The 11,937-nt window shown below is 30.7% G+C and overlaps 1 protein-coding gene across 1 annotated transcript; it reads right to left on the reverse strand.

The window, feature by feature from the left end:
- Window positions 1-3,110: 3,110 nt before the first annotated feature.
- Window positions 3,111-9,290, reverse strand: LOC132312286 (cellulose synthase-like protein E6). The gene is made up of 8 exons (XM_059810590.1): window positions 8,949-9,290; window positions 7,060-7,378; window positions 5,562-5,702; window positions 5,327-5,458; window positions 4,934-5,146; window positions 4,535-4,759; window positions 4,105-4,452; window positions 3,111-3,984 (listed from the first exon to the last, which is right to left on the reverse strand). The coding sequence occupies exons 1-8, from the start codon at window positions 9,233-9,235 to the stop codon at window positions 3,436-3,438; spliced, it is 2,214 nt and encodes a 737-aa protein (XP_059666573.1). The 5' UTR covers window positions 9,236-9,290; the 3' UTR covers window positions 3,111-3,435.
- Window positions 9,291-11,937: the final 2,647 nt, after the last annotated feature.

Genomic DNA, 11,937 nt, shown 5'->3' on the forward strand with positions numbered 1-11,937 from the left:
TATTTTGTTACTTACTGCATGTCCTTTAATAAACTGTCTCTGCTTAATTTCTTTCTACTATAAAATATTGGGTGAAGTGCAAAAAACGTCCGAACTATCAGCTAATTGCAAAAAACTCTCCTGATCTAACAAATGCCCCCTGAACTATTGTGATTGTGTCACTTGTGCAATAGAACGGTCGTTGAAAATTTGAAATGGCTGTTTGTTTGTTGCTTTGATGATTATGTAACGTGGAACAAATAATTTTAAAGATTAATTCAACTAAAACAAATAACTAAAAAGACAAACAAAAAATAATACTCTACTAATAATTGAATAAAGACAGATTAGCATCAATTACAAAGGTGGATTGTGCAATCTAAATGAAACATAACAAAATTGGACTCCTTTGAATATAAAATTAAATTATTTGGACGTCAATTCTTTTATCTTTTTATTCAATTTATGTTTCCACTTCTGATTTTTCTTTTCATCACCCTAGATCTCTCAAATAATGCCACTAGTTTCTAAAAAAATTTGCAGAGTTATGTCACATGTTTTTGTTCTTTATTGATATCAACACACATCATTTCATTCATCAATTGATAATCACAATTTTTCAAAAAAGATTAACCAATAATTGCTGGTTTTTAGGAGATATGTTATGACCACTTAAAAGTTGCTAATGTTGAAAATATTCACAAACAAATAAAAGAGGGTCAAGATAAGAAATTTAAAAATCGAACAACTGTGTCTGATATAATGTGAGGTACGGAGTGTACCACATTTTGTTTTGGTTGTTCTGATTATAATGGAGTTTTTGGGCGTCAACAATTTCACCACCTCCAATGTAAATGTTGGATTTGAGATAATATTAAGTTTGCATGCGAGACCCGACACTGAGTTGGTCAAACAATGTACACAAATTACCACTAAAATTTGGTCTAGAAAACTAATATACACCTCTCTAGTTTATAATTATATATAATAAGGAAATTATTTTTGAACAGAGTAATTCCAGTGAATTGTTATATTTATTTTTTAATTGATTAAATATATAATAAATAAGAAAGTAAAATTTTCTATTTAATTATATTTGATATAAATAAATAATTAAAAATTATTTAATTAAACAATTTATAAATATTCGATATAAGAATCACTGCTTATATAATAATAGTGCTTGTGCAATAGAATGGTTGGTGAAATGGTTTTTTTGTTGCTTTAATGATTATATAACGTGGAACAATAGCTTGGTTAAAGAAACAAAAAATAATACTAATAATTCAATAAAGACAAACTAGCATCTGTTGTGCAATATGGGTTAAACGTAACAAAATTGACTACCTTTACGTATATACTATATAAAATTAAATCATTTGGAGGTCAGTGGCGTTATCTTTTTATTTAATCTATTTGTCCATTTCTGATTTTTCTTCTATCACCTAGATCTCTGAAATACTGTCACTATTTTTAAATTTTTTTTTTTTTTGCAGAGTTGTTATGTCACATAATTTTGTTCGATCACTAATTTTTTTAATTTTTTTATTTTATTATTATTTTTTTTTATGATGATAGCGAAACGTTCCATTCATCACTTGATAATCACAATTTTCCCTAAAAGACTAACCAATAATTGTCTGAGAAGAAGGAAGAGAAAAATGATTTTGGCAACAATGTGTAAAATTAATTCCCGTAAGTGGGTCAGAATAAATTATTACGTATTTTATATATGTTTATGAAAATGTTAATTGGATTTCGAAGATAAATAGTGGATTAAATAAACTCATTTTATTGGTTGTGATGTCAATAGTTATACCATAATTATATTGTCTAGATTGATTAGTACTAGGATTTATCTGTACATTTATAAACTTTTTGTAACAATATTTATTCATTTTGAACTTTATATATGATGTGCTGTTTTATCATCATTAATAGCTTGGAAGGTAACGATTGAACTCCAAATGAAACAATATAGCGTGTGAGAGAGTATGTGAATATGTTGCTAATTGGTGGTTATTTGAAAGTTATAAAAAGTCACCAAATTTTTTAGTGGAAGGACATTGGAAAGGGAAAAAATCAACCTCACTGTCTAATTATCATCAACTCTATTTCAATCAATTTATTTATTTTTTCTTTCTTTCTCTGAAAGTAATTATTTAATTTAGAAAAATAAAAGTTAAATTTAAAAATAGAAAGCCAGTCAATTACTTTATCTTTGGTATTATTATTATTATTATTATTTTTAAGTTAAAGTAATTCCGAACACACCCCTACCTCTACTGAGATTTGAATCCCCGACTTTTCTTTTGAAGAGTACGGGGTGAAACCACTGGACCATTTGAACCTTTGGTTATCTTTGACATCATAACAACCCAGATAAGTTGCCATTATTTATTTAAAGATATTTGGATATGGGTTGTGGATGTTTTTAAAATTGAGGCAAAATCTAGGATCATATTATGTTGGCCTAAATGAATTCCTTACGAAACAGAGATGTTCTTTGTTTGTTAGTCTATGTGGCTAACGGGCTTTGGATCCAAGATGACATAGGCCTGTTCAACAAAGATTTTATCTTTGTTTTTATACAAAAGAAAAAGAGAAGTAGAAACTATCATTTTTATTTAGCTTATATAATAATGTTTAGAAACTGTATTTTAAAAGAGCATTTCATATTAGAAGAGTTTTTCTGTTTATTTGGCAAAACGTTTGCTAAAACTCTTTTACTACTAATATAACTATTTTACCCTCAGATGAATTTTTTTTTCTTAAGGAAGAAATATTTGAAAGTTCAATTCGTTTCTCCGTACATTCACATGACCTGTGTGTAGCCCACTCCCACACAATGGAGTTAAATTCCAACTCTCCCTCATTTCTCCTGGTGACAATCTAAGATAAAAAAAATGGAAGAGGTTTCAACTTTCAAGAGGTTTCTATTCAAACTTTAATTCCAGAATGGGATAAAATTAAATCACAAAAATCATCCATCATTATCATATGAGACAGTGTGTATCAATATTTTTTGAGAAAATGAATGAAAAGATAAGGAGATAGTTACAATCAATAAGGAATGAGAAAAAGAAAAAAGAAAATAAAACTAATATAGATAGATAGTTACAATCAATAAGGAAACAACAATGCTACTTATATTACTAGATACATGAATGTATTTTACCCAAAAATAAAAATACAAATTATATGAAGTACTAAAGAAATTCTCATTAAAATCACTAATTTTTACTAAATTAAGTTGTTACACCAGACATACAAGGGAAGGCAATGCGGTAAAATTGTTTCAATAAACTTTATATGAAGGCGAGCCTTAGTGCAATGGTAAAGGTTACTCCATTGGGACGTAGAGATTTCTGGTTCGAAATAAGGATACATCCTCTCTCTATGCCGATGTAAGATTGTGTAAATCTAACCCTCCTTGCAATGAATTTGCCCTTTGTTTTAATAAACAGGCACCAGACATGCCAGTGAAGCTATGGCCAGAGACTTGAACATAACAGATGATGGCATGCTACCCTTGTCACTCCTGAGGAAGAGGGCTTTGTAAACAGGTAAATTAACCACAACTATTAGCCAGCAAAGAACAACATTTGGGATCAAACCTTCAAGAGCACTAGTGAACTCCATATCCCAAACAAATCTCTTCATTCCTTCAGCTAAACCGAAAAGATTTAGCATTGCTAGTGTTGCTATAATGGTTGTCATGACAGATGAGCTTCCAAACTCAAAGATATCTTGCTCGTATCGCTTCAACACATCATCATCGATCACCTTAGCCGTGATGGCGAAAGCTGTTTGATGACAGCCAAGTTGCCGGAGAATGTTGTCCATGAAGGCGAAGAAAAATGAAGTCGTCCTCCTAAACACCAACATTCTTTGTGCGTTCCACCATGCTTGGAGTGTATCTCCACAAATAATGGCCTCAAATATGCTACAAGCATTCCTGGCTACAAATACATATGCAAAGGGCAAGAACCACAGGCTGGAAACCTGAGATATACACAAGAAGCCATTAAACCAGTGGTATCACACACACACACACACTTGAAACACTAGATAGATGGATATAAGCTTGATAGTTTTCTAATAAAAAAGAAGAAAGATTGGTACCTTTGGGAACAAGGGAATGCCATGGAGCAAGCAAAGGGAAGGAACAATGACATAATACAATGTGGGAAAGGAAAGTGGAGCCCACAAAAGGTAAATACAGAGTCCCATTTGGGCACCAAATTTGATCCTCCCATGCCCATAAATGAAAGGGCAATACTTGGAGAAGAAAACCTGAAACATGCCCTCAGACCACCTCTTGAACTGAACAAGAGATTGATCTAATGTAGCTGGAGCAAGACCCAAGAAGGACTTTTTATGTGGATTATAGTAAACAGATTTCCATCCCCTGCATTGGATTGCCAACCCTGTTACTATATCTTCCACTGGACACCCATATATCAACCCCATCTGCAACTCCATATAAACAACCACTAAATCATCACTATTATATTATATTTTGTCATATATATATAGAGAGAGACAGACAGACCTCTATGCCCCATTGAGTACCCTTCTCATAACTACAATTTGCAAGAACTTTTGATGCTTCTTCCAATTTCTCTGCAGTAGCATCTTTACTTTTAGTAGTCACTCTGTCCCATTGTGCTCTGTGATCCTTAGAGTACTTCCTTCCACAAAGACCCTCTCTCCTATGAAAGCATCCAGTGCCACCATACAAGGCACCACTACATCCATCTAAACCAGCAAGCTCAATCTTCATTTACAACCATGATCATTACAAATAAAATAAATAAATAAAAAATGTCAGTATGTCAAAATAATTAATTTGAAAATAGGTTGATAAACCAATGCATTCTATTAAGAAGTTGGTCATAAATATATATATATATATATATATATATATTGAACAACATTTTCGAGTACAAACCTTATTAATTGCATTGGCTACGCTAGAATAGATATCATTCTTAGTGATGTTATTGTACCACTGAGGATACTGTACATATGAGATTTGGTGGCCTTGCTCTTCGTCCATGAAGAAGCACAATGACTCCAATATTGCGTCTGAATTGTTGGAGTACATGTCACAATCCACGTTGAGGATGATCGGTCCATTGCTTATTTCTGATGACACCCTAATCTGCACAATATTATTCAGTTCAATGTTTCTTTTATGCAAAAATTATATGTATAAATTTCTTATTGATTGTTTTTGTTTCAAAAAAATTCTATCTTGTTTCAAAAAATTGTAACATAGATAATTTGTGCAATGGTACACGTGGTTCTACAAGTAAAAAAAAAAAAAAAAAACATTGATTACCAGTGCATTCATGGACCCAGCTTTGAAGTTATGAGGCCATTGAGGCCTCTTCTCTCGTGCCAAATACACTAATGTTGGCAATTGATGTCCATTATTATCCACTGCACTGGGGCTCCTTCCATCAATTAAAATCTGGAAAAAAAAAAAATTAACACTGATTTCTCTGGTGATAAAATTATATATTCAAATGGTATTAAATGTTTTGAGCACTGAATATATATGTACTAAACATTACCTGCACTATTGACTGGTGATTGTTCTTTGTTACTTCAGAGCTCCATTCTTTGAATCCTTTATGTTGATCCCTTATATCTTTGGAAATACAACCCTTTTCAATGGCTGTTTCGATCCGGATTTTCATATCTTCATATAGTTTCTGAAAAAAAAAAAAAAAAAAAAAAAAACAAACAAACAATAGGAGGGATACGTCATCCTTCATTTTTTACAAATTTTTATCCATAAAAAAATAGAATGAAGAGATGAGGGAAGAAAAGTGGACTATTATACAATTTTTAAATTAATAGTAATATCCTAAATTACTCACATTTTAAATTATAGTATTAGCATCTACAAATTACAATATTATAGATATTACTAAACATAATGGTAAAAATAATTTAAACTTTATATTTCCTTCTCTCCTAACAAAGATAATAAATTGTGATTTTATTCTCTTCTCTTCCATCCAACTAAATAAAAAGAATGAAAGATACAATCTCTTCTTAGATGTTTCATCCATCACTTCTTCTCTCTCTTTCATTTAATTTTTTTCTTTCTTACCCAACGGAGCAATAATTAGTGTAATTCTCAAAAAAAAAAACATTATGGTTACTTCAGATCATTGATAGTCAGATTTTTTTTGATAAAGTACCAAGTTATTTTGAATTACACACAAAATTAGTGTTCATGTAAATATAATGACTAAATTGCTCTTGCTGAAATAAGGCAGCACTTTTAGTATGTTCACAACTAACTTATGAGTTGTGTTGAAGCATCGATTTTATAGTTCATAAATGCACTAATTTTGTTCCGGACTTAAGGGCTACAAGGGTAATTTGGTCGCATGATTCACATATTTGGATGAAATATGATTTTTCATATAACCATAAATATATATAACTTTGCATTTTCGAATAATTGTAGTTTCAGGGCCTAAATGCATATTTGGGTAACTTTCCCAAAGAATAATTTTTTAAATTCTCAATGAATACATATAAATTTATACATGTGTATAGTTTGTATATGTCGTGCCTTGTTCATATATATATATACGTACATAAATTTGTGTGTGTGTATATATATATACTTATTTTTCTATTTATTATTTTGGGTAAATTGCAGTGACCTCTCCTTTAGAATGTCTAAATAACATGTACCTCCCTTATAATTTTAAAAATAACATTGACTCGCCCTGTCAGTGTTGTCTATTTACCAAAGGCATGAAATGACAATTATATCTATTTTGCACTTTTTTCGTTACAACATATGGACAAAAATATCTTTTCAATCATTCCAAAGACAAATAATAGATAATTCAGACAAATTTTTTGAATGATGTAGTCAACGTTACTTTGACTGGCATTACAATGAATGTTAGTGTTATTTTTAAAACTAAAGAAAAGATTATTATTATTTAAGCATTCCATCGGAGAGATCAGTGTAATTTATCATATTGTTTTTCATACATACGTATAAGAGAGTAGATATATTGCTTGAATAATATAGAATGTTACCTTAATAGCCAACCATTCTTGTTCGAATGCTGTGTCTTGTGTGTCAGAATTCCGAGAAAAATAGGCTTCCGGAGACCTTGGTTCAACCTTGAACTTGTTGCAAAATGGTATCCAATGTTTAGAGAACGCAGAGGCCTCTAAGAGAGCATAGAATGTGAATTCTGACCCACCATCATCGGAGAGGTAAACGCTCAATTTTTTCGACGAATAATTGTATGACATGACTGATAAAACGGTGTTAACCACCATTGTTGGTGGCTCTATTGTGGGATCAGCCGTGCATACAAAAATGTCAACTCCAGGCAACTTGTCCCCATACCTGTGGTAATTAATATTTTAATATATCAGAGAATGCCAAACGTTGCCATTTTGTACAAAGTGTTGTTCTTTGAATTAAATAAAATCAAGAAAAGAGATTGATCTAAAAAATTCCCTTGTTCAATAAATGATGTGTTTGTCACATAACACAAGACAATTAAGTTCAGATTTTATAGAAATGAATCTGGATTGGAATAAAGCATATATTTTTTTTAAACAATTCACCAACTTTATGTCGCAATTACCAACTGAGATTTGATTAAATATTGAGTATAATGGAATTTTTATTTTTATTTTATTTTTTTCTTTTATTTTTATTTTTTATTTTCCCATTGAATTGAGAATAATATTGAGTATAATGAGATGCTCACTATTTTTCTTCGTAAAAAATATTTGGTGGTGGTACCCAAGAAGGCTCATTATAAGTTAAGGGCCTGAAGGCAAAACTTATTTCACTGAATATTTATTAATTTTTTTATTTTTATTTATAAGCCATTATTGTTGCTTGTTGAAATACAAAATTATTAATTTTGTTAGAAAAGTTGATTATTTATTTACTACATAGCTCCTTATTTTTTAAAATTAATTAATGTACCTCACAATTTCTTTTCTTTTTTAAAAATTATTAATCCAATTTCACATTTCCTAAGTTAACATATTTATAGATAATTTTTCTACTATTATCGAAAATGTTTTGATTTATTACGAATTTCTCACCTCTTTTTAAACTTCAAGAAAATTTATTAATTCTAAAATGTGAGATCTTTTCACTCAGAAAATATAAAAGATGCGTAATTATTAAATCTGTTTAATTAAATAAAAGTATATGAAAAGACAAGAGATTGACTGATGTAATCAAATCAAGTGGAGAGGAAAACTGATAAAGATTCTTAACATTAAAAAGACAAAAATAGGCCCAGGTTGAGAGAATATATATTAGGGTAAAGTACACTCATGAGGGTTAAAAATAAAAGTTAGAGGGTTAATAATGTTAATTCATTATTATTAAGGTGTCTTTGATAATTCTGAATGCCTTTATCTCAAAATAAGTAAACTTTCTTTTCCTTTTCTTTACTAAACCACGTAATAAGATTTTTCTAGTCTAGCTGCCCATTGGATGAGCCCGAAGTTAGTATGGCGGGGTCAATAAAAATTAATAGTATAATAATTAGTCGATAAGAAATTATACATTCTTGTAAGATTATTTTTTCAAATTTAGAGTTTTGATTGAAATGATCCAAATTCCTTTAAGAGTAGTTTTCAAAAATAAATGGAACTAATTTTATAAAATGATTTTGATCATATTTTAATAGTGATCCGGAAGGCAACATATGAAAAAATGAATAATAACTAAAAAATAATGTATTTTTATTGACCGGACATAATATAGCCGACGTATAATGCAAATATATATATATGTCTAACTGTTTAATTGGTCTAGCGATGAGTCGGCCCTGTCGATACTTTAGAGTACCATGCGACACTTTCTTGGTGTGGAACTGTCAACTGTGGAAGCCATGGTTTTGTAAATTTTGTGTGTGTATTTGTGTGAGAGAGAGTCAAGAGAGTACCTCTTGGAGAGCCTGTCCTTGAATGGGAAACGGTAGATAACGTTCCAACGAACAGATTGAGTGACGATCCAGTACAACCCGAACCACAGTTCGGCCATGAACATGCCAATCCAAGCCCACCGTCCAGCTTCTTCTGCTGTTGGGATGTTTGTTAACCTGTACACCCATATCAAACATATACCTGTTAATATTGTGGACGATAAGATCCTATATGCAACTCTACCCCTTGCTTCTTTTGTCTCGAATAAAGGAAGAACCTCTTCTTCCCCTCCACCATGACTGCCCATCTCTCTCTCTCTCTCTCACACACACAAACACACACTGATATTTCATGGATGACAAAGTTCCCTTTTTTATACTGGATACATTGAATTAATAAATGTATACATATATTATAGTAATATAAATATATATATATATATATATTATATTATGTATTTATCTTATCATCTCTTCTTAGGTGACCACATATATTTTGTTATTTTGTTACTTACTGCATGTTCTTTAACAAGCTGTCTCTGCTTTCTTTCTACTATGAAGTAGTATTAGACAGATAACTTAAGTGGTCTACATCTCATCTGATGTGATATGTGACGGTTTATTTATTTATTTGTTTGATTATTATTATTATATTATATTTTATTTATTTATGTAAAACTTAAACACTTAATTTTTTATTTGGAAATGAGAGATCATAGGATCTGATTAGTGTTCACTTATTAAATTTTAGTAGAATTTACGGGATTAGATTTTTTATTACAACAGAAGTAATCTATATGTGTAAATGATATGTTATATACCCATAAGAGTTGCTAATGTTGAAAATATTCACAAAAATATAATGATGCGAACATATAAAAGAGTGTCATGATACGAAATTTAAAAATCAAATAACTGTATCTGATGTAATGTGAGGTATGAACTGTACCACATTTTCTTTTGGGCATCAACAATTTCACCACCCCTAATGATATTGTTTGATTTGAGATAAGTTTGCATGTGAGACCTGATGCTGAGTTGGTCAAACAATGTACACAAATTACCAGTAAAATTTGGTCTAGAAAACTAATATACACCTAGCTCTATGGTGTGTGTGTTTATATATATATATATATATATATATATATATATATATATATAAAAATTATATAATAATAGTGGTTGTGCAATAGAATGGTTGGTCAAATGGCTTTTTGTTCCTTTAATGAGTGTATAACGTGGAACAAATAATTTTAGGGCAAATTATACAAAGGACGCCTAAAGTTTTTAACTTATACATATAGATATAAGATGGGCACAATATAACATAAATGTCCAAATTAACTATTTGTGGTTAGCGAATTGATATGAATTTACATTTTTATCCTTAGAGTTAAACTATTTGTTTAATAAAAAATTTTAAATTTTTTTGTGTATTGTTAAAGTTATAGTTTTACCCTAAGACTCCATCACCAAATTGTAAAAACCACAAAATTATTTGCAACAGAACTAATCACAGACCCAAATACAATATTTTTTTATTTTTTATTAAAAATAAATACTTTAATTTTAAGGTTAAAAGTGTAAATTTGTATTGATTTTTTTTTATCAAATGGTTAATATGAACCTTTGTGTAATATTGCTATAACTTCTATCTACATGCACAATATCAAAACTTCGTGAGTGATTTGTGTAATTTGCTCATAATTTTATAGATTAACTCAACTAAAACAAATAACTAAGCAGAAACGAAAAATAAAACTAAAAGACAAACAAGCGTCTGTCGCAATGTAGATGAAACGTAACAAAATTGACTACCTTTACCTATACTATATAAAATTAAATCATTTGGACTTATCTTTTTATTTAATCTATTTGTCCATTTCTGATTTTTCTTTGATCGCCTAGATCTCTCAAATAATGCCACTATTTTTAAAAAAAAATAATTGCAGAGTTTTGTCACATATTATTGTTCGTTCATTTTTTTTTTTTCTTTCTTTTATGATGATAGCTAAACGTTCCATTCATCGTAATTTTTCCCAAAAGATTAATTAATAATTGTCTGAGAAGAAGGAAGGGAAAAATGATTTTGGCAACAATGTGTAAAATTAATTCCCATAAGTGGGTGAGAATAAATTATTACATGTTTTATATATGTTTATGAAAATGTTAATTCGGTTTCGAAGATAAATAGTGGATTAAATAAACTCCTTTTATTGGTTGTGAATATGTGATGTCAATAATTATATCATAATTACATTGTCCAGATTGATTAGTACTAAGATTTATCTGTATATTTGTAAGTTTCTTGTAATACTAGAATTATTTATTTGGGTAAAGTATAAAAAACCCCCCGAACTTTACTCTCTCTTCCTAAAAACCCCCCTGAACTATTTTTTGTACAATTAACCCCCTGAACTATCAATTTTTTTGCAAAAATTACACACCGGCGAAATTCCGTTTGATTTCTCCGGCAATTAGGCGCGTGATGAATACATGCCAGCAATATATTTTGAAAATGACAAATCTACCCTTATACTATTAAATGTATAAAATAAAAATAAAAAAATCCCATATTAAAGCCCTAAAAAAATCACAGCGTCGGTGCGGTGAGGGATGGATTTGAGAAAGAGGTGGTCGCGGTCCTCATCGCCGTCGGTGCTAGAGAAGGTCAGCGTCCTCATCGCCGCTGGTGATAGAGGTGTTCGGCGTCCTTATCGCCGCTGATGCTAATTTTCTAAAAAAAAAAAAAACCCTAACCCACTTTTGTTTCCCCCTCTCTCTCTCTCCGCGATGCCGGCAGTTCACCCACCTTCTCTCTCAATTTCACCACCGCCGCATCCTTAGCCCACCTTCTCTCTCTCAATATCGACGTCGCGACCTCATCACCGCTGTGAACCTGTTGTCGCCGCCGAAGCCGCCATCGTCATCGCTACGAACTAGCCGTCAGCGCGCGTCTCCATCTCGTTCTTGACATTTCTTTCTTGTAATGGCTGACTCATCTGTCATA

This window comes from Cornus florida, unplaced genomic scaffold (genome assembly GCF_030987335.1).
Source record: "Cornus florida cultivar Cherokee Brave unplaced genomic scaffold, ASM3098733v1 CherokeeBrave_3.0.0_Hap2_Chr06, whole genome shotgun sequence".
In the NCBI taxonomy this organism is placed as follows: Eukaryota; Viridiplantae; Streptophyta; class Magnoliopsida; order Cornales; family Cornaceae; genus Cornus; species Cornus florida.